General features: G+C 39.2%; 2 protein-coding genes across 2 annotated transcripts; one reads left to right on the plus strand and one right to left on the minus strand.

Moving 5' to 3' along the window:
• The first annotated feature begins 6,682 nt into the window (after positions 1 to 6,682).
• On the plus strand, positions 6,683 to 14,239 carry stmn2b (stathmin 2b). Its single transcript, XM_053613231.1, has 5 exons — positions 6,683 to 6,788; positions 10,727 to 10,822; positions 11,080 to 11,252; positions 11,584 to 11,775; positions 13,930 to 14,239. The coding sequence occupies exons 1-5, from the start codon at positions 6,770 to 6,772 to the stop codon at positions 14,005 to 14,007; spliced, it is 558 nt and encodes a 185-aa protein (XP_053469206.1). The 5' UTR covers positions 6,683 to 6,769; the 3' UTR covers positions 14,008 to 14,239.
• A 3,542-nt stretch (positions 14,240 to 17,781) lies between these two features.
• On the minus strand, positions 17,782 to 21,601 carry hey1 (hes-related family bHLH transcription factor with YRPW motif 1). The gene is made up of 5 exons (XM_053613230.1): positions 21,252 to 21,601; positions 20,702 to 20,777; positions 20,165 to 20,248; positions 19,951 to 20,032; positions 17,782 to 19,446 (listed from the first exon to the last, which is right to left on the minus strand). The coding sequence occupies exons 1-5, from the start codon at positions 21,335 to 21,337 to the stop codon at positions 18,818 to 18,820; spliced, it is 957 nt and encodes a 318-aa protein (XP_053469205.1). The 5' UTR covers positions 21,338 to 21,601; the 3' UTR covers positions 17,782 to 18,817.
• Positions 21,602 to 24,148: the final 2,547 nt, after the last annotated feature.

The following is a 24,148-nucleotide window of genomic DNA, read 5'->3' on the forward strand; positions in this document are numbered from 1 at the left end:
TTATTATGGTTATGCACCGTCTGGTTATACAGTTATGTTTATGATTTACACACACACACACACACATATGTATATATGTATATGTATATGTATGTGTATATATATATATATATATATATATATATATATATATATATATATATATATATATATATATATATATATGCGTGTGTGTGTAAATAATAAATGTGAATAAAACACATATCAAAGAGGGTTATATATATATATACACACACACATACACACACACACACTATATATATATATATATATATATATATATATATATATATATATATACACAGATACACACACACACACATATGTATACATGTATATGTGTGTATATATATATATGTGTGTGTGTGTGTATATATATATATATATATATATATATATATATATATATATATATATTCACATTTATTATTTATTATATGTTATTGTTTCTATAGTAACAGCTGTTTCTACAGTGACTTGTATGGCAGATGCTCCATGCAATCTAAGTCTAAACGTACTATAAATGGATTAAAACACGTTGTTACTTAACAAAGAAAAAGCACACAATCACTGATATGGTGTCACAAGTGTCAGTGCTTTGCAACATTCTGAGGTAAAGCTGTTAAAGATTCCTGCCATGGCAAAGTCTAATGATGGAGGACATTGTGGAGCAAGTCTTTATGAAATACCCGAACATTCCACAGCATTAAATGTTACAACTTTATTTTGATCATGTGTGTGAATAGCTTGCAGTATACTCCGCTTCTCTAGCTCGTACAAGAAATATGTGAACGTTATTTTTGAAAAGAATTGGTATCTTCTGTATGTATGTATGATTAAACGGTATAAATGGGGCCCTCAGATTCGTGTTCTTAGGAGCATCTCTCTCCTCAATCAATTCAGTAGGACCACTGATTTTTTTTTCCAGTCATTAGACATGTTGAAATGAAGGTGATTTGAATTTTCAGTGGAGTCTACTTTCTTTGATAGAGAGAAATCTTCCACAGTAAAAGTGCTAATTGTATGAATGGCCACTTATTCTACACATGGAGTCATGGAGTCGTTCAATGCCAGTTGTGTAATCTATCTCTTTAGATCATTGGAACCATAGTTTATCCCTAGTGCTATTTTTAACAAATGTGGCTCTATTTGCAGTTTTGCTGGCGCATAATGTGTTTCATGAAATATTGTACAAGTATTATAATATGATATTTTACGCATATTATGTACTGCCACATTCACTTCAAATTGATTTCGTTTACAGACAAACTGTTAGTGCTAAAACCCTGGCATTTCTACATCAACAGTCTTTGAAATATTTCCTTATGATCAGCAAATTAGTGAGAGAGATTGTAGAGGTGTAGATTCAGGATACACTACCTATGATCTGGAATACTGCAAAACAAATCTGTGCACTTTCTGTTTTCAGTCAACAAAACAAGCACCACATTAAATAAATGGCGATTTATATGGCAGAAGTCAAAGTCACAAGCAATGTTTGACAAAGTCAACAATTATTAAGTATAATTGCACAATAAAATGTAGTAGTGAGCCCTTCAATTCAATTATACACTTAAAATGAAAAAGACACTTATGTGAAGACAAAAAAAAAAAAGATACAAATATAAACTAGACAATGAAACACAACCAAAATAAACCCCACAAAAGGTTTTGTTCAATGTCCAGAACTGCGAACCTGAAGAATAAAAGAAATTGTTTAGTTTGTCTTCAGGTTGTCAAATATATCTCTAGTTATTAAAAGAGTTCCCATCCTCATTAAGAAATATAGTTAGGAATGAAAGTATTCATCCTTGTATGGAATCCTCAAAGAGAGCTCTGGCTGACTTCAGGCAGGAGAACACCTTAATTACTCAGCCGTTAATGACATTTTATTTTTAGTCAAAGTTGAAGCCTGATTGTGCAAGCTCATGAAGCAGAGCAAAATGGCAGCACTGTGAAATGTTAGCAGCCTGCCCTTCACGCCATTCACAGCAAAATCTACATGCGGTAATGCAAACTTTAAAAGATACAACAAGCTAAAAATATAACCTCAGCACCTCTCTGAAGTTGATGGCTTATAAATTCAATTAATTATAATAAATTGGGAGTACAATACATTAAAAAATGTGTTGTCCCAAATTAGCCTACGCTAATATACACTAGCAATAGGGAAATGTCTAACAGACTAGTTCCCCTCATTTATTAACAGCAGTGGTCCAGAGCCCATTACTGAATTTCTAGGCTCTCACACACAACTCAGGAAGGATCTCAAAATAAGCGCTGAGTTGCATTAGGACATGGACTTACTGGATATGTGAAAATAGACAGGATAGCAATTTGAGAACATTAATTTAGAAGATCACATTTACTACTAATTTCTCATATAATGACTTAATGGTTAGAAAAACATCTGATTATAACATTAAAATAATAATAATAATAATTCCCTGAGAAGTATAGTTGTAATATTCTTAATCAACAAATGGTAGGTGGAAAAACCTAATGCTTTTCATGCTGAATCTAAAAAAATAATCATTACTATATTATCTAATTGTGTCAGCAAGCCATCTGGCGCTGTATCTGACTGAATAGCTTGAATTCGTTCAGTATTTGCCTTTGGTTTGTTGTTAAAGCAAAGAATTCTGAAATTATTTCACAAGATGATAACAAATATGAAGATAAACTGAGTTTCACAATGACATTCTTCAAAAGCTCCTCAGTCAAGCACTGCCTCCAGCAAGTGGTCGACCAATAAAGATCACTCCAAGAGCAAGACATGTAACAGTCCACAAGGTTTTGGTTTTTTAAACTCCGCCCCTAATGCACATCCACCTCACCCAATTAGCTGGAGCGAGGGGTATATGCAAATGACCTAATGAATATTTATGCACACAAGAAGATTAGAAATTAGAGGAACAAGTAGAAAGTAATCTATATGGCTAGTTAGACTAACATCACCTAGTATTGCTTAGTTTTACCCCGGTTTATACTTGTTGTACTTACCCTGCTTGATTAAAATAACTGAAGTTATGCTTTTTAATCAAAATTTAGAATGCCAAATATTGGAAGAAATGAAAAATGTAAATATTGCCAGATGAGATGTTGCTTCAGCCCTGCGAGGAGGTGGCCCCTGTCCAGGGTGTCCCACACCTCATGCCCCAAGTTCCTTGGGATAGGTTCCAGTCTCCCACAACACATAAGAGATGTAGCTTCAGCCCTGTAAGCAGTAGAGAAAATGGATAGATGGATGGATGGATGGATGTTGCATCAGGTAAATGCTTTAAGTGCCTATAAGTTAATGATACAGTATGATACTATTCTGCTACAGTACTGAACTGTAAAACACATAATGTATTATACTGGTTCAAACAAAGTATATTGTAGAATATACTGAAATGTCTGATATTCTTTGAAATGTACTAATTGAATCTAAACAATACACCTCTTCTTTGAATTCAGTTTGGATACATGCATGTTTTGGAATATTTTTTTTTTTTTTTTGATAGGTGCTCTTCATTTGCATATCTTGCCTGAGAGATGTTATTCTACATGTACCAATCAAGCAAGAAAATGATTAAGGAAGTCATTGCATGTATTAATGATCTGTTTAGTTAGATAAACATAATGTGTTAACAGGTTTTATAAGTAGACTACAGTTTAATTACAGTCAACTACCATAGTTAAAACCTTATAATAAAGATTGATAGTGTAAAAATGTTCTATATCTGTATGTGTATATAACTGTTTGTTGGCCTATATGTCTAACAGTGTATTTGTCTGTGCATCATCTTGTCTGCTGGACAACTGTAGTTGTGATGAGGGGGCAACTTGTGTAATTGATGCCAGTTGGTGTCTTTTTTGGGGGTTGGGGAGGGTTTTGGTGAGATTGAATGGTGGGACACAACTTCAACACTAAGTGAAACTGGAAAAGCAGAAAATAAACTGCCCTGGGGGTGTTGTTATTCAGATATTGAGTATAGTATGTGTAAGGCTGCTACTACCATCTTATGGTTTGAAATAAAACTACAGTTTAGAGCAGGGGTCCTTTTTTGCAGCTATGGGCCCCATTAACTGTAGCAATAATAATAATAATAATAATAATAATAATAATAATGAGAAGACGTTTTTAAGTAGTGATGCTTAGTGTGATTTCCACCACTGTAAAATAAATAAATAAATAGATAAATAAATAAATAGACATCATCGACCCCCTGGCTATACTTCACAGACCCCCGCTGGTCCCCAGGCCCCAACTTGACCTCAGGAGTGCTTGTGTCAGCCACATTATATTAGAAATTTAATGCTATATAATGTATAAAACTATATTCTTTCAAGTAGGTTTTACTGATATGTCACATACACACAGTTTGAATATATACATTACACGGTCATAAAGACATTTTGGTTTATAGTTAAAGTTTGTTTCTGAGACCAATGTAAAAAGTATGTTTAAAAAAATATGTTAATGTTCATGCCTGTGTATTGTACATTCATTTCTGAATCAAAATGTGCTTTTGGATTTAATTAAACAAGTCAAAAGGAGCTTGGCCTGTTTGAAAAGCCTCCTGGGTGAAGCTCCCTCGTGAAGCTGGTTGAGAGCATGCCAAGAGTGTACAAAGCTTCAAAATATAACATTCTTGGAATTATTTTCATTTCTTTCTTTCTTTTTTTTAATTTTTTTTTTATCACTGCATAATTCCTTGTGTTACTGTAGGCTATATCAGTGCATATGTTACTATGAACGTGTGTGCTTTTTGACTGTTAGAGTATGGCTCTGGCTGTACACCAGCTATTTAATTTATCATCAGCTGTTTAGTTCAGACACTACAGCTTTCATTATTCATACTACAGACACTGCTTCTTTTATTATTCATGTTAGGCCTACAGATGGAGCGATTTCATTTGTTCATTAACAAGGAGTTATATTATACTAGTTTAATGTTCGTGTGTACATCCATGATAGCCAGAAAACAGACGATGGAGAAGACATTTTTGGCGTCTTATACAGAATTCTCCGGCATGCTAAAGCAGGGGCGAGTGCGGCAGCCTTTCACTGTGGAAAGCCACATGGTTCATAAACGCTCCCAAAATTTTATCCACTTTGTACGACACACTGTTAAAAGCAGGTATTAAACACTAGGTAGGCAGATTTTCTTCAGTGTACCAAAGATAATCAAGGAAAACATTTCACATTCCAGGGTTGAATAATTTTTCATCTAGTTTCTGACTTTTTTTCAGGGATAAACCTGGGAAATTGGTAGCCACCTCACAGCATGAGGTTCAATCTGCTTGGTCAATCCTGAGTTTGAGTTCCTGTCTGTGCAGAGATTTGGATGTTCTCTGACCATGTCCATGTGCGTTTCCTTTGGGTACTCTGGTTTCCTCCCAAACCATGGTGGATTGGCTACATAAAATTGCTCCTGTGCCACACATTAGACTTCAGATCTATGGTGTCTCTGACAAATAAATAGATTGACATTATCATCAAATCATCCATTGGTGAGCCTGTCGCATTAAGCATTATTTGACCACCAGTGTTAATGGTACGTTCACATTGCAAATAATTTCTTTTAGCAACAGTTGCCATGCCACTTTCAAAAATCTGGTCACCACCTGATAATATTCCTTTCTCATTTGTGAATAGTGAAAAGGTTGAGAAATGCCCAACTGTGCAGGATTTTGCCTGTCTCCATAAGTAAAGAATGGGTGAAGTTGGGGGAAAGCTCTTACAGTTTTCATACACCTGCACTGTAAACAATTTCCTTGTATATTTACAGTAAGTTACTGGCAGCACAGTTGCCAGCGAGTTGCTGTATTTTAATTTATAATGATTGCACTGTAATGCAATTTCCAGTATACAGAACAAAACTATAACTGCAGTGAAACCATATAACTACAAAACAGCACTTTACTGTATTTAGTAATTTGGTATGTTTGTACTGTATTTTATTTTACTATATTTTACTGTGAAACCTGTATTGCTGCATAATGCTAATTATCACTATTTATAATAATGACTAATTATGATATTACATAATCTTATAATATATAGGTAGTATAGTATATAAATCTACCATTAATAATATTGTAATACTACTTTAGAATAACATTACACATCAAAAAGCAATCAAAACAATGTTCTTTTCAAAAAATATATATATATTTTTATTCAGTAAATTCATTTAAACGATTAAAAACATTTTAAAACTTTTGTACTTTTAGTAGTGTTACCCAGAGTACAGTGCATCGGCAATTTACGGTCCAATACGGCATGAGAACCTTTTAGGTGTGCACAAATATAGCTGAAACAAAAACATGCCCGAGAGGGGAACTTTTTATTTAAACACCCGTTCATCGCTCTCCTCAAACCCATCACCCTCAACTGACAAATTGAGGTTTTTTTGTGTTTTTTTACCTCGCAGACCGTCATAAAACATTCTTCTGTCAAACTCGACAGAAAGAAAATAAAACTCAGCGTGTGTAAATGCATTTGAGATCAGTTTGCGAATCAATTCATACGTATTCAGGTTGAAAAAGGAGGCCTGGAGCGTTTGAGTGTTTATGAACTATTTGGCGTACCATATTGAAGCGCGCGCCCAGGGTACCGGGAGCGCGCGGCCGTGCGTTAATAGTTCCGAGCTGTCGGTCTCTTCTCTCCTCCGCCTCAGAGCGCCGTTCTGCTGACTCAGTGCCTTACAGAACAGTCCCGTTTCTCCACACCGTCCAGAACTACAGATCCTCTCTGCTAACAACAACGACAACCGCAGCCATGGCCAAAACCGCAGTCGGTAAGTTCACCTGGCTGCTTTTAAAACCAGTTTTATCTTTATGAGGTTAATGATGTATGAGATGCTTCACAGGAGAGACGACACCCCTGATGCACAAAATCCCCGCCTGCATGAGCTTCATCCAAAACAGCATCCTACCGTAGCCTACTATAATAATATCGAGGCGGGGGAATTAAATAACACGCTTAACCTTTATATTTCTAATTCCTTTGATTATGCTGATGAATGTTTTGGGGATGTCGCCTGGATCTTTTGTGCATCACTTGCGTCAATACTCTAACCGATTTCTGAAAATATGCTTAATGCGTGCTGTCGTTATTATCTGCGATTATTAGTGTGTGTTAAAATGCGTTAAATGCCGGGCTGGATGGTGCTGCACCTGCCCATCACAGGCTTCTTTCTCCAGCATGATGCAGAAGGGACCCCACCCAAGATCACGCTCTCCGTTTAGGATGGACTTCAGCAGCACAATAACGGACAGCGGACTCTCAGAAACCTATACATGATCCTCGGTTCCGTTTTCATCCACCCACTCTTTTCTCAAAGCGATTAAACCGGGTGCGATGCTGTCAGAACCGAATTCTCACCCTGTCGCTTCTTAATCCCCGACATGGCGAATTTGTGGAGCCACGCCGACATTTTGTTACTGACTACATCATATTTATTTGGTCACATAGCCCTGGTCTTTATTAGACGTTGCAGCATTTGTGAAATGACATTTAGTGCTGGCATCTGGCTTTTATTATTTTTTTTATTATTAAAGCACAGGCCTGCAAAATTACAAGATGTTGGCGATGTAAGGGATTTATTCATGAGCAGTTCTTTTCTATTCATGTGCATGGATTTTTTTTTGCTGTCAGGAGCCATGATTAAAGGGTGGATAGAGGGATTCATGCATGCTATCAGAGAAGAATGTCATGGAAAGGTGGCCTGAAGTTGTTTCATCCTTGGACATGTTTTATTGCTTGTATAGATTTGGGCGAGTAGAGTGGGGCGGATCAGACGCTGGTATCATTGAGTCATGATGGGTGGATGCTGAGGCTGTGGGCCTGCTCGCTAGATTGGTTTTCATCTCACGACACCTAAAACAATAAAATATGATGATTGGGAACCACATAGTGTAGCTATAAAGTGACAACTCACCCCAAAGCAACATACTAGAGATCTATAAACAAAATTAAAGGAGATGGTGAGTCCCTTGCTTTGTTTAAAAAAAAAAAAAAAAAAAAATGTCATTGTGACCTCACTGCATTGAAATGAGTCAATAATGCAACAATGATTTCATTTGATTTTATTTAAAAAAGTGAGATACTACTTGACAGAAAATGACGTCTACCCACCATTTGGACTTTCATAGTAAAAGTATCTGTTCTCCTAATGTCTTTCTTGTGTGTCATATTTATCATGAACTACAACAGGAAAGTGTTTTTTTTTTCTTTTCTTTTTTTTCTTTCAGGTTTATGCATAAATTTCAATTAATGAGACAGGACGTGCCAATCAGTTGCTGTAATATTTCTAAGCATGTGGGTAGATCTAATTAGTTAGAGGTATATATAATTTCCACGCACCTTTCTGCTTCCAGAACTGATGACATGGAAGTGAATAACAATAATAATATAATAATAATCCACCACACGAAGTCGTCTAGAGAGTAGCTGCAGCGTAATACTGTAATAAATGTAGAGGTTGTAAAAAAAAAAAAAAAGAAAAAGAAATTGCAGAGTGCTTCTTGTTTCTCCTGCACAGCTGATGAAAGCACTTTCATTTGTAACATCCTAGATTTTAATCCCCAGATTTTATTTTATGGTTTTAATCGCGACACATCGTAATTTATTTTTGAAATAACGTCGATGATTGATGTATTATTAAAAACATTGTTTATGTATTCTACATGGGTGGCACAGGGTGACAGCTGCCATCACTGAAACATGACCACAAATCACATCTCTAAGAGGCTGCATTTCATGCAGATTTAATGGATCATATATTGATTTAAATGGTTGTTAATAATTAATCTTCAATGCAATTAATATTAATAAATGATTAATATTAAAGTATTATTAATAGGTATTTTGATCAGATCCACTATGTATTAGGAACTTTAGGTCAGTTATGAAGCTGATTATGCGTCCATTCATTTTGCATCAATGCAACTTTAATAATATGGTAAAGACCCTCCTCAGTGTGCTATAAAAATGAATCTTTTGGAAATGACATGCACGGAATTGCGTTACTCAGAAATTCCAAAAGTCCAGTTTTGATTCCATTTTGATTCTACAGCTCACGTCTAATCCAAGCATGCAGTTAAGCACGATTATTTCAGGGACACAAATGCACAAGCACCCTGCATTGGTTATAAATGCATAGACACCAATATGTCTGACCAAATTTTTGTTTGACATATTAGCCTTTTGGGTTTAGCTGCTGTGTTTCACAAGCTTTTATAACATGCGCCACTAATGTTTATGCTCAGTCTGTGTTTATAGTGCCACAGGAAATATAAAACAGTATGAGCCTTCCTTCCTTTCATAATGGTTTTATGTCTGCAGGACATAGGGTGTATGTGGGGAGGGTCAGATTATTGATTGCTAGACTGGCCAAGCTAATTCATTATCAAACCTGCCACACAAAGACAGCCATTTTCTTACTGGTATGGCTTTTGTGGTCACTCTTTCAATGTTGACATTATGCTCTTGATGTCACTTTGTAGACGGAACTAAATCCAAATGCATTATTTATGAAAGTCTCAGCGCACGATTACTGATCTCTCATATCTCATATCTGCACTTATTTGATCTTATTCTTTCATTAATTTAAAAAAATACTTTGTGCAGGTATGACCCAGTGGTCAGGGGTATGGGTGTGGTCTCTGATGATTCGCTGTTTGTTCTCTTGAAATACACTAAGTGACACTCAGTAATTATAACAGATTTTACAGAGCACAGACATTGCGCCTGTCTGGAGTTCCCTTTCTGACCTCCTTATCAGAAGAAATAAATGAAACGCTCCATTGAACTGCCAATCATTCTCCTTTCATCCGGACTGAGACGTGTAAAGAGGGATGGTGACTTGACGTGTCTGAATGCTCAGTATGCACGCTTAGTATCCTGCCACCAAACCCCCACCACTGCTCTGCTCACTCAAATGGCTCACTTGGATAATTACAAATTAGAGCTCACACACCACCAAAAGCAGACAGCTTCCATTCGCCTGCCTGTGGCCGTTAATCCCAACGGGGCGCCTCCCCTGTCTTTGTTGCTTCTGACCTCTGTTTGTTCATTGTGTTGGATTATCGTGGTGATAAGAGCGTGCAGGAGAGTCCTGGAAATGGCTGGAGCAATGAGACATTGTGCTGGGACACCGGTGTGAAGGGAAAATAGGGTTGGATTGAAAAAAAAAATCCAAACTAAACACGTCAGAGGACAGATTTATCAGCTGATACTCATCTGCATGGACGATGCAGAACTCCTGTAATGTGTAATATCAGTATCATCCTACACAGCCCCACACAATTTCTAACAACTCAGCAAAACCAATGAACTACAAAGAGTCATTATGTAGGTTATCATCCTGCCAACTTGCACAATCGAATCTGTAAAAAAAAAAAAAATCGCAGTGGAGTCATTTAGTTGGACGCCTGCTGAGTAAATAAATAATTTAACATACATCCAAGGAAGGAGGAGGAAGCCTATGGGGAATATGCTTGTTTGAAATCCAGGACCTTTTGAAGACATCAAGCCCCTTCCTCAGCTATAAAAACTGTGCACATAATTAAAAACAATGCAGCTGCTAATTCAGCCCTCTGAGAGCCTGCTGTGATGCTGTTTTCCGTCCCAATTGAAAATGAATACCCATTTTGCATATATTATGATATGCTGATATAAAGAGATAACAGATCTGGGCCAAGGGCTTATTTGATGTGGTGTGTTTCGCTGCAGCTTACAAAGAGAAGATGAAGGAGCTGTCCCTTGTCTCCCTCATCTGCTCCTGCTTGTACCCAGAGGCCCGGAACAAGATGATGGGCGAGTTTGAAGGTAGGAAATGAAAAAGTTATGTAAATTGTGTGTTATCAGCTAGCATTTACAGTAAATCGGTAGATGAGACATTTTAACATGTATAGCTCGGGGGTTACATGCCAACAAGAAACATTGGGGAGCCATTAAGGTTTTTTCGAGGTCAATAAATGTCTCCAAGCTACATTAGATTGCTTTATAATGTTGTTTAATGGATACATACTGTATGTTGAACCACTTGTTATCCATCTGTATCACTGTGCCTTGTCTGTGCTCAGACATGAAAGTCAAACCCATTAATAAGCGAGCCTCTGGACAAGCCTTCGAAGTGATCCTGAAACCACCATCCCCTACATCTGAGGGCTACAGCGTCACCTCTCCCCCCAAGAAGAGGGACGTTTCTCTGGAAGACATTCAGAAGAAGCTGGAGGCAGCTGAGGACCGAAGGAAAGTGAGTGACACATCTGCTTCATCAGTGTTTATTCTGAAAATTGCTTCTTTTTTTTTTTATGTGTGAAAACGGGAATATCCGAAGCTGCATTCTGGACCTGAAATTTGTACTGATTTATACGAACCATCATTGAATCATTTGTTACAGCAGTTTCTGCTAAGTCATTGACTATTTTTGCTTTCTTGGTTATTGATCAGGATTTTCTGCTAGGAATTGAGTAGCCAAGCGTCATTCAATTTCCTTCACATTTTAATTCGTCTATATGATCTTTCTCCGTTCTTCTCCTTCTCCCCACCCCCCTCCATTTTTACTCTTCTCTCTCTGTCCGCAGTCTCAGGAGGCTCAGGTGCTAAAGGCTCTGGCTGAGAAGCGTGAGCACGAGCGTGATGTGCTGCTCAAGGCCATGGAGGAAAACAGCAACTTCAGCAAGATGGCAGAGGAGAAACTCACCATGAAGATGGATCACATCACCAAGAACCGCGAGGCTCTGCTCACAGCTATGCTGGAGCGCCTACAGGAGAAGGTGAGGATTTCCTTCAGTAAGGAAAACGACATGCCTTCCAGAATATGATGAGGAGTTGAATTTATTTGAACTAAATTCAATTTCAAAAAGTTATCTGAACTGCAGTAGGCTTTCAGTAGAAGGAGCTAGAGGCATGTTGGAATCATATCTTTCTAGTAGGGTTTCAAATTTATCTAGAGGTTGCAGGGGAACATGTTAAACAGCTCAGGTCTAATTCTGTGTCCAGCTGTCATAAGCCACAAAATTATTGACCCACAAGCAACCCACCAACCTCAGTTAAAACGATTTAGGTTGTACCAATATCATCATTTAGGTTGTCTTTTTGCTCCGACTTTTTTCGTCAAACCAACACTAATTTTATGAACATGGATGTCAAGGGACAGCAGGATTGGACACGACAATGCTTTTTAAAAGTGACATATATAAAACATGCCAAGATGAAACCAATATATACAGTATATACCACAGCACTGTTAATTTCTTAAATCTGATTGGTAAGAAGGTGTTGATTACTCTTCTATAACAGCAGCTCTGACAGTAGTTCAGGCTTTAATTGAGATCACAGGTTTATATTAATGTACTCATTCTAATACGTTATCGTTTCTATAGTAACAACTTAAAGTAAAAACAGCGACCTGCATGGCAGATTAAGTCTTATGAACAGATGAAACAGATAAAAAAAATGTGTTCTTGTTTAACAGAATTTATGGAAGAAGTCTCCGGTGTTAGTGCTTTGCAACAGTCAGTAAGTTTTTCACCACAACAGAGGATATTTGTGCTATTGTGGTTTGTCGGCAACGTGACAAGCCGTGTCCTTTTTTTTTTTTGTCTTATTAACATTAAGAAAGACAAAAAAAAAAAAAAAAGAGAAACTGGTGAGGGAACAACTGTTGTAAAGTAAGTGATAACAGAAATATTAAATATTACTATAAACTGTACAAAAGGTGACTACAAAATAATTATTACAAAAAGTATGACATGATTCTCATTAATAAGTTTAAAAAAATTATAACCATTGTGACAAATTACCGTGGTGTGAGCGGAATGAAACATTTCAGGACGTGCTGTTATTGGAAAATAATCAACTTCAGTGTCAGGCCACATCACGACCCCCCCATCGTACTTTCCTATACGCCCTGTCATGTTTTACTTCATGCATAATAAAACCTTCAGTGCATTGTTCTCATGGCAGTCACTTTGAAATGTAATCAGCTCAGCTGTGCTTCAAAGGTGGCAGAGCTGAACGTAAAGCACACACACACACACACACACACACACACACAAACCCTAAGCATACAATTACCTTACATTTATGGTATTTGGCAGACGCTCTTATCCAGACTTATCTCATTCATACATCTGAGCAATTGAGGGTTAAGGGTCTTGCTCAAGGGCCCAACAATGGCAGCTTGGCAGTGCTGGGGTTTTAACTCATGACCTACTGGGCTGTAGACCAACACCTTAAACACTGAGCTACCACCGCCCTAAAGAATTGGAACTAGCCAATATCCATTAAGCCACTGGGCCACATCATCGCTTTACTTCAAACAATGCAGTAATCTTCGTTGCATTTCAGTTGAAACAATGCACAACAATGAACTGAGCTCGATAACTGCTTATTCACGACTACTGAATTCAGGGTGTGTAGTTCTGAAACTACTAAATTAGAAATCATTTCATGTTCTTTCTACACGGAGGCGGTTAAACAAACGCAGCAGCAAAAATGACACTTTTAGACAGTTAGTGTGTTGCTGTCTTTCAGCACCACTGGAATGAAATCTTCTAATTCCAGGTAACCACACTTTAAAATGCTGAAACTTTACTTCTGGTTGAGATAATCATGATTCAGCACATTTCATTTTCAGGGTAAGATGTAGTTTTCAGAATGATATATAGAAGAAAATGCCCAAAGTCCACCGTTTGAAAGGTTTCCCCACGCTGCAACATATTATTGTAAACATTAGTGGTGTGAAATGCAGTTCATTATGGCTCGAACCGAAAATGCTTCAAGAACTGTCGCTATAAATAACTTTTACTAGATTTTTCCTTTTATAGCACAGAGGGAATATTAAAGGGGGAAAAAAAAAAACATGACACATGGATTACATTGTAAAGCGTAAAGTCATGTTTATTTGTGGTTCTGTGTGTGTACAGGAGAGACATGCCCAGGTGGTACGCAGGAACAAGGAACTGCGGGATGAGATGAGCGGAGACGAAGATCTCCAGTTCTAATATGTCCCCCCATCACCCACCTGACCAAGTCAGAGACCCTCTCTCCCTATTACCCAGTCCCACGTAGAGAAAGAGTCTCATACACATACACACACACTCCACCCCGCGTCCCACTTCCTAACCTGAGGGAGAAGGACAAACCCCAGTCTGCACCAACAGCACATGCCTATCCCATCTTCCCCTCGCAAAAAAAAAAAAAGTGAAAAAATGAATGAAACTACTGCTCCCTACTGCTCCCTAAACAAGAATGTTTTTGCTCGATTCAAAATGAAACAAGTCAAAGTGGGTATCGATTCTTCTTTTTTTTTTTGTAAATACTTCCTTTTTTGTTTTATATATATGAGGCGACAAAAGTATTGCGTTGTGCCATTTTATAGTTTTCTCTCTATATATCAATGGATGTATTCCTTTCTTCTCTCTGTATCTCTCCAATCTGCTGCAGTTTCTCTTGTAACAGGCTTTGGTGTTTGTGAATTTGCTGGCTAGCTGATATTTAGCAGTTTCACCTCTTCAACCCCAAATGGCCATGTTTTTATGTGTGTGTATGTGGGTGTGAAGAACATATTTAGTCGCATCACATCGCACACATATTTCTGATTCTCATGAGAGTTAGATCACCACACACACTATATACGGACACACACACACACACACACACACACACCAATATATAAGTCATACATACATTCATACATACATACACACCATGAATAAATGCACCTGGGATTTAGCAAAGATGACATCCTGCTCAGGAGGAGCTTGCTAAATCTTCAGTTACCATACTTGATAATGTGATGTGACATCTGTGCCTCATCGCCACGTCGGTGCCACCCATGTACAGCCGATCTCACAGTTTTCCATTCTGTAGTGGTTCGTTTATGGTTCTCTCATTCTAATCAAAGCATGCCAGAGAGAAACTAAAGTTGTAGCCATAGAGGCCTACCAGAGACTGCTGAATGTCTGGAGGTAGCACATCCTTACTGATGGACACCAGAGGCACGATGGAGAATGAAGGTGACCTCACGTATCATCCATAGCGAAGTATGTGTGCCCGTGTGTAAGTGTGTGTATGTGTCCAAAGAGACATGGGTGGAACACAGGGAGTGTGTCAGTGCTCTCGTGTGAGCAGGGGATTTAAGACATCCCTGTGTCACAGACCTTCCTTCTGCATCCTTTCTCCTGTTCATGTGCTTTCTTCCCTTAACACATGTATCGATGTGAGCAAGCTGTGGTGAATAAAGGTTTGGGGTTCTGTGAATGACGGAATGTGTCTGCGGCTGTTTGCTTTCTTTCTGCTTTGTCATTTTTGTGTCATTTTCCACGAAGAACTTTTTTTTTTTTTTTTCATTATGAAAATGAAATCATAGGAAATAATTGGATTATGGGAAAATAATCCAAGACAGGGTGGCGTCGATTATTTTTCTATAATAGCTCACACGATGTGTTTTATTCTTCCACAGCAGATTGCCACAGATTACAAAGATTTCCCAAAGAACCACCTGTTGCACTTTTTATCCATTTACAGTTACATTTAATGTTGTGGGGCATCCATGAGAAAAAGTAAGTTCATGTTGTCACTTACATTATAGCAGCTATAAACAGTATATATATATTGTAGAAACAATAGCTATCAGTAATATCATGAGTTTTCATGTGTTTCAATATTGTTCCAGATCATCATTTCCTCACAGGGAACGCTACAGTAATGCTCCAGTTATTAACATAATTCTAAGGAAGGACACACTGACTTCTAAAGAGGACACAGTAATACTTTAGTACATTATCTACTATATACAAATTACTTATTAATTCAGTAATATTTGGAGACGATATCTTGAGTATGGAAGGAAGTAACACGCATACAAAGAGTGATGTATTTATCTGAGCCATCTCGTTGAGATGATTATTCCGAAGGAACACTGACACACTTACTACTGCCGAAAAGAATAATGGGAGGTAAGAAAATGACTCACAACGCACCTGTACAGTTGAAGATTAGATCTTTTTTTTTTTTTAAATGGAATCTGATATGGTCTTCTGCTGGTTTAACCCATCCGCTTGCATTCTGAGATGCTTTTAGGCTCACCACGGCTGTAAAAGTGCTTATTTGAGTTGCAATAGGCTTCCTGTCAAGGTGTTTCAGCCTGCAGACCCTCTGCTCACAGGGTGTTTTTGTTTTTTTCAAACCATTCTGTGTAAACTCTAGTGACTGCTGTGTGTGAAAATCGCAGGAGATCAGCAGTTTATGAAATACTCAAACCAGCCACAATTAAAATCACAGAGATCACATTTTTATTTCATTCTGATGTTTGATGTGAACATTAACTGAAGTTCTTCATCTGTATCTGCATGATCTTTTGCATTGCACTGCGTCCACATGATTGTCTTTTATGATAACTGCAGGAATGTGCAGGTGTACAGGTGTTCCTAATAATGTGGATGGTGAGTGTAGAGTGTAATATTGTTGCCTCGCTTTTTTAAGGAGATACTACATATGACTTTTTACAGTGTAGGTGTCCAGGAGATATATAAGACTCATATTGTCCCAAATACATAATGTTTAACAGTAAACAGAAATAAAACTGAAATTAAACAATACTTGACTGTTAAACAGTCAAGCCCTACCTGTAAACTTGACTGTGTAATACCGTGTATCACCAGCAGGTGTCGACAAAAGACTTCATAACAAGTCACTGCGGCAGTTTGATGAATTGCGTGCCACAACCACTGCGTTTATTCTGACTCAATATCACTGGTGTCTCTTGTGAGACTTATGGCTTCATGAATATGTACGAGACAGTAGTGTGTAGTGTGGCAGGAGATGAGATGGAGAGAGAGGGCAGAAAGAAAAAAGATGAATAGATTGAGGGAGTAAAAGTGCATCTTGGCATCATGGTGTGTGTAGGAGGAGAATCTGTTTTATGGCCCCGGCTGGATGTTGCATAGAGCTTGCAGTAGCGTGGGAGCTCGACACTCCAGGAGCTGTGTGTGCTGCTGCAAAGGCTCCAGGGCCTACATACATCCCCTTCCTCTCTCCCTATCTTTCTCTCTCCTTCATCTACTCAGTCCTTCATTTCTCTCTGCTCTTTCTTTCACTCACGCTCTCCTTCCCACGCACTCGGGGCCAGCAAGGCCAGCAATTGTCCAGGATATCCCCTGGCTGTTAATGGCTTCCTGAACACATAGAGAGGCCACAGAGGCCCTGAGGATGGCTGATATCTCTCTCTCTCTCTCTCTCTCTCTGTCAGTCACTCACCCATTCTGCCACCACTAGATATCTTTCCTGACTATACTTAGTGGTAATTCTCTTTTCGTCTCAATATTTCCAAACTGGATGCTGAATTTTAAAAGAAAAAAAAAAACTATTCAATAATATAATCGCCTCTTAACTTACCAGGTTCCGTCATAAAATTTGGCACTGATGCATTTCACATGGAGACAAAAAAAAAAAAAGTAGATTATATTAGTATTTTAAACATCAGGGCAAGATAAAACAGAGTTGCAGTACAATCTGGACTTCAGTGTTTTCTATCCAAGGATTTTTATGCCTGTATTGTCATGTGGTCACACAGCCTTGAGTTGCTAAAAATATTTTCAGAGAAAAATGTGAGCCAACGAACAGAAAAATAGCACATTGAGTCGTTTTCTTACTTTCTTTCTTCTCACCAAGGAATCAAAAATGTCACAGCGAAGCATAAATATACAAATATTTCCCCAAATCATCTTCTTTCTGGGACAACCTGTAATAATTTAATCACAGAGATCATCGAGTTTGGCTGCTGATGAGTGAATATGTGCTGCATGTGTTGTTGTGTTTTTTATTACGCAGTGAAACATGACTAAAACACACAAATGATATTTTTCATTATTTATTTAGTGACTTTTTGAGAGATTGTCCATTCTGAAACAGTGTTAAAAGCTGTCATGATTTTTAAAGAAGGGGTTTAACAGCAACTGAACCCCAAAACCTGGCAACCACAGTTCAAGATATTTCATATAAATAGATGTAGGGGAAAAAAATGTTGCAAGTCACAAAAGAAAAAGAAAGTCATTCTTTTGCGATAAAGGCTCTGTTGCATAGCTTTTACTGTATGTATTTATACAAAAGAAAGCTCCGGATCGAAAACCATAGAGATCTTGTAATCTTGTAAAACAACGGATCGATTGCATAGCTCTTAAACTTTGTAGAAATACAAAGTCGAATACAAACATAATACAAAAAAAATGGTATCTTGCCAAAACGTGTGAGGGAGTACAATAATCGCTTTATATTTTACCCTCGAGACATGACGATTCGAAATATGGATGTTAATTGAAATATCGAGACATGGGGTGGACAATATTCTGCCTCTCATTTGGAACTACACACTGATATTACTTATTACTTTTCATTATAATAAAAACTTGGTTCTAGTTTTTACGCTCTGTGCCAACTAGTTAAATGTATCAGTACCTCAGCCCCAAAACAGCCATTTCATCAAAACACCTATCTTTCCTTCAGTATCCAGGCAGGGTATTGTACCAGCACAGCACCCTGTTTTACTAAAAAAGAAAAGAAAAAAGAAAAAAACAGTTTCAGAAGTTAATGACAGAAACCTTAAGACGTTAACCTGGCTACCAGCAGAACCTATCCCTGATTAGCTCAAATTTGAGGGAAATTCAATTCTGTAAAAACACACACACACACACACACAATCATACACACAACTAATTCTCTGGTACATTAGTCCTGGGTTGTCTTTCCACTTTGTTGAGTCCTGACCAGCAAAATCCCATCGTTCTTCAAAGTCTTTCTGGTCTGAAAAAAAGTTCAGAAAGCACCGATCTCCATGCTCCATGGACGATACGGCTTTCCCAGGCTGCTGGAGGGGGTGGCGTGACTCAGTGAGCTGGGTGAGAGCAGAGGAAAAGCACTCAGAGGGAAGGGGAAAGCTGAGAGGCTGGACAGGGACGTGAGAAGTGGAGGAGAGAGCTTGGATGCGGACGCTGCTGTGAGCCCTGGGGGAATGGTGCCTGTTGCAGGGGGTACCCTGATCGGCCTGCTCTGTCCTGCCTCGCTGATCGCTGTGACAGTCAACCTGCTGCAGCCATGAGGCTCTGAGGAGGGTACTGACGGTGAAGAGGAGGGCGATGATGAGGATGATGATGGAGGACTGCTAGGCTTGCGTGATACCGATGCCCCTTGCTGATGCTGTGGTAAGAGCAGGTGATGTGCCAGGTGAGGGGTGCTGAACGCCGAGCCCCAGGCTAGATGCCCCAGACCTGTGTGAGCCTCTCTCTGGGTGGCATAGCTGCTCAAGTGGGACACCAAGCGAATGCGGAGTGGGTCGGTGTTGTCCAGGCCCTCGATGATGCTCAGGTATCGGGCTGTCTCAGCCAGACACTCGCGGAAGCCCAAGCCACGATAATCCATTGCCAAAGCATGAGCGTCAAAGTAACCTGAGTGGATTAGAGATGAAAGAGAGAGAGATGATTATTTTTTTTGCTTTGGCTCATGCTGTTGCTGTTATATATAATTACATCCCTGGTTGTGGTTTTATTGCAGTTAAACATGTGTACTTAAGCTCAGTGAGAATAAATATGAGCTGTTTTGTATATAAACTCACATTATATAAACTCCATACATTCTCAGAAAACTAACCTGTAGGCCTGCCTTTCACTGTAGCTACGTTTTATACCTTTCATATGCTGGAAATGTTGATAGAATGTACCTTTAATTACCGTAATTACTTTTTAGAAGAAAGGAAAAGCTACACTACGTGCACCTTTCTAGGTAAAAGACATACTAAAGTTACAAAAGGTGTATGCTCCATAGTACCACCCCAGCAACAAGATACAGTACAGTTTAGTACCTTCTATTTCTGAGGGTGTATAATACACACAGTACTCACAAGCTGCCCAGTTTGCTAAAACCTGAATACAATATGGAAAACAGCGTGTTACCTTTGCCACCAGCTGCATGAAGCATCTTCAAATGATCCACAGTCATCTGCAAAATCTCAGCTTTTTCCAGTTTAGCTGAGCCCTAGAGGGGGGGAAAAGACAGGAACCTTTTAACCTCACTGTTTTCTGGATAGATACAAATTAGACACTGATAGACATGTTAAAAAATAATTACTCAATTATTACATTTACTAAGGAGCTGTTGCTGTCTTACCTGTTTCTCAAAAGCGCTGGGAACAAGTCGACGCAGTTCAGACAGGCTGTTATTGATGCGATCTCTACGCCGCTTTTCAATGATCTGTGCAAACACATTCAAACCACCATTAATTTACAACAACAACAACAACAACAACGATAATGATAATAATAATAATAATAATGATGATGATGATGATGATGATGATGATGATGGTGATGATGATGATAATGATAATAATATAATTATTATTATACATTAGGCTAAATATAATAATAACAATAATAAAAATTATTATTATTATTGTTTTTATTATTGTTTTTATTATTATTACTATTATTATACATCAGGATAAATAGAATGATAATAATAATCATAATAATAATAATTATGATTATTATTATTGTTTGTGTTGTTATTGTTGTTGTTGTTATTATTATTATTATTATTATTATTATTATTATTATTATTATTATTATATTTAGCCTAATGCTTATATTACATAATAATCTACATCTCGGATTCTTTAATTAGGTGTTGTAGGAGATTGCTCACCCCTCGGCGACGTTTTCTTGCTTGTACTTGGGATGTTGTAGAAGGAGAAACGGATCCGAGAGGAGAGCTCATGCCCCTGAAATAAATATATATATATATAAAAACAACAGTCATCAATTAGTGAAACATTTTATCACCGCAACAACCCTTTAACAGTCAAGTAATTATCATTTACATTATCATTAAAGACTACACGTGTATAAATGAATATAAATCCTGACTGAGGCAATAGCTGGGATAGGGATAGGGAATAGGGATAGGGGATAGGGAATAGGGAATAGCGGATAGGGATAGGAATAGGGAATAGCGGATAGGAATAGGGAGTAGCGGATAGGGATAGGGGATAGCGGATAAGGATAGGGATAGGGGATAGGGAGTAGCGGATAAGTATAGGCATAGGGAATAGCGGATAGGGATAGGGAGTAGCGGATAGGGATAGGGGATAGGGAGTAGCGGATAAGGATAGGGATAGGGAATAGCGGATAGGGATAGGGGATATAACTTATTTGATAGATGCTTTTATTTTCTGTGTAGCTAAATGATGACTTACAGGTTCTCGTCGGCGCTCTCCTTCTCCACTTCAATATTCTCATCAAGCTCGCTGTCAGAGGAGCTGAAGTCGTGATTTCTCTTCATTTTGAAGCTCTGAGCGAGTGTGCGACTTGTCCGTGCTGTATCAGGTAAATCTGCTGCGGTTTTCGTCCGTTTGAACAGCTAGGCTTTCCCACGGTGTCATTTCAACGCCACAGCACGCCGCGAGGGGCGGGTCTAGTTGCCAAGCAGAGCCAATCAGTGCGCGCCTTCGCGTTCGGAGGAGATCAGTTCGCCGAAGCTGCACTCTAAACACGCCTTAGTAATTTGCATAATTTCGACGAAGAACCAATTAGAGTGAATCTTAGCCCTGAGAACCCCGCCCTTCCCCATGTTCCACCGGCGTTTTGCCCAGGCGGCGGCAGGGAGGAGGCCGGCCGCCTGTCAGCACGTGCAGGCCGTGGGAAAGTTCCGTTGGTTTCCTTTAGCCCCGGAGCGGATCAGCCAATCAGGGGGGACGGCCGTCTCCGGCTCTGCCGTGAATGGGGCAATTGGTCGGGGCGACGGGCGGTCTGCGCGCGAGCGTGTGAACCTGTAATCTGATACTGACTCATCGCGGGGAGCGAGGCGTACAGAGGAAGCCTCAGACTCTCTAACCTCAGCCCCGAGGAGCTCCAGCGCCCGCCTGGGGATCTGCGCGCACACTACTGAGAGCCTATATGAAGGGGGGGGGTAGAGATAAAACCGTTAAAAGTGATCCAGGTTCTGATGCACGCCCTCACTGACGCGTGCACGTAACGGTGACGGTTCCCGAGCTTCTGTCAAGCACTGCATGTTCACTCTTGTAATGAGAGCAGCAGTTTATCAAACACACGTTTATGTTCATATCATATCATCTAGTATATACACGGCAGCCTCGTGGCTGAATGTGTGGCACAGTGTAAATCAGCCTTGTATTCTCAACTCATCTGAGAGGTCTACTACTCTTATGCGATATATTTAAAAATCACCTCGATTTAATGTTGATTTAAACAATCCTTGCATTATTTGAGATATTCTAATCAAATCCCTCAAGTATTAGAAACTCCTCTCTCTGCTGCCATTTATCATTATGCAAGGGAAAAATCCATCCATCCATCTATCCATCCATCCATCCATCCATTAACCGTACTGCTTATACTACACAGGGTTGCTGGGGAGCCTTGAGCCTATCCCAGGGGACTTTGGGCACAAGTCAGGGGACACCCTGTACGGGGTGCCAGTCAGCCTACAATGCATGTCTTTGGACTGGGGGAGGAAACTGGGGTATGCTGAGGAAACCCCCGAAGCACAGGGAGAAACTCTCGACACACACAGGGTGGAAGCAGGATTTGAACCCCCAACCCAGAAGGTGCCAGACAAACATGCTTACCACTAAGCCTTCATGCCCCCCAAAGAAAAAAATCTGATATTGTAAAAGAGCAATTTTGTCCCGTACATAATCAGATTGTGCAACTCCTTGATGTGTTTATTTATCTTTGCCACTATACAGAGCAATTATTAAACTATATAGAGCAGTTATGAAGCCAATACAGAAATGTAATTATTTGGCCATCAGAAATTGAAACTTTGTCCCATACACAATGGTGTGGGCCACTTTTAATGTCTAAAAACCCCAGACATGCAATAGCAGCAGCTGAAGGAAAGTGGCAAAGGTGCTGCAAAATAAGTTCATAATGACTGATCATTTCATTCAAGTTTCACTTTAACACCGTATTTAATAACACGAGGATCTCTCACTTCAGCTTTTAAAGAGAAAACGAATCCAGAATGACTTTGCGTATTAAAACGTGTGCACTTAACTTGTGTCCAAGATTTATTTTATAATAAACTAATGACTTAGAACTTCCTTCATCAGTATGTCTTTTCCTTTTTTGGTGTCCAGCTCTCTCACATTCTCATTTGTACGCTCTTAAACAGCTCAGCTTCCAAACTTTTAACCCATAAATAATAAGTTCTGGTTTCACAGTATTCTGGCTCCAAGAATAGCTAAAAGGCCACAGAACAGAGTCTGTGTACATACACAGGGCTACGTTGCAGGCTGAAAGGCAGGGCACCGGATCCTTATCGACCCTTGCACAGCACGCTTAATTGTGAAGAAGAGAAGCCCCTCATTCTGCATACATGAATGAGAGGAAACACCCTGGGCTTGTTTTCATGTTGTTGTTCTTGCTACCAGCCTGGTCTTAGCGGTAAAGATAATCCCCCCCTCCCCCATGTTTGCCTATGATTGTTGGTGGGGTGTCAGTAGTGGGGCGTGCAGTGGATGCAAAGGAGCTGGTGTGTGTTTGTGGAGAGTGTGTGTGTGTGTGTGTGAGGAGGAGGAGGGGGACTTGACTTGTAACTGAAGTTCACAGAGGTTTCCCACGCTGTTATTTTCTGCTGCCATTCGCCTTTGTTCTAGTGTCTCATCACATGTTGTGATTAGTGCTCTCGCCGGCTCTCTTTTGAAGGTGAAGACCCAACAACACAACGTTATTTCCCCCCAACAAAGCATGCCCTGAGCCCTCTTTCAGTCCGAGCTGGAGCTTTTTTCTCCTCTCAGTGGGTCTGCCGTGCTTTCCCTTTTCACCCCCGGTCTCTTTAAATCCATGCCAAGAGATGGAGTCCACTCAGCATATGAGTTGAGCAGGACCTCTCTCTGCAGTTTCACCACTTCGCCTCTTAGAGCGGCTGGAGAGGGTGTTTTTGCAATTTTCTGAAACCCATGTTTTCTAAGTGTTTCGGAGAAATAAAAAAATAGTCCTCCTGTTCTAAGTCGAATTAAGAATAGCCTAAAACACAGTTGTTAACAGCAGCAAGTCCTCACTTAGCTATTGCCTGGGTTGGTGCTCTGGCGCACTGGCGGTGTTGAAGCAGCTTGTCCCCACAGTGCTG

Source organism: Ictalurus furcatus, chromosome 24 (assembly GCF_023375685.1).
Source record: "Ictalurus furcatus strain D&B chromosome 24, Billie_1.0, whole genome shotgun sequence".
Lineage (NCBI taxonomy): Eukaryota > Metazoa > Chordata > Actinopteri > Siluriformes > Ictaluridae > Ictalurus > Ictalurus furcatus.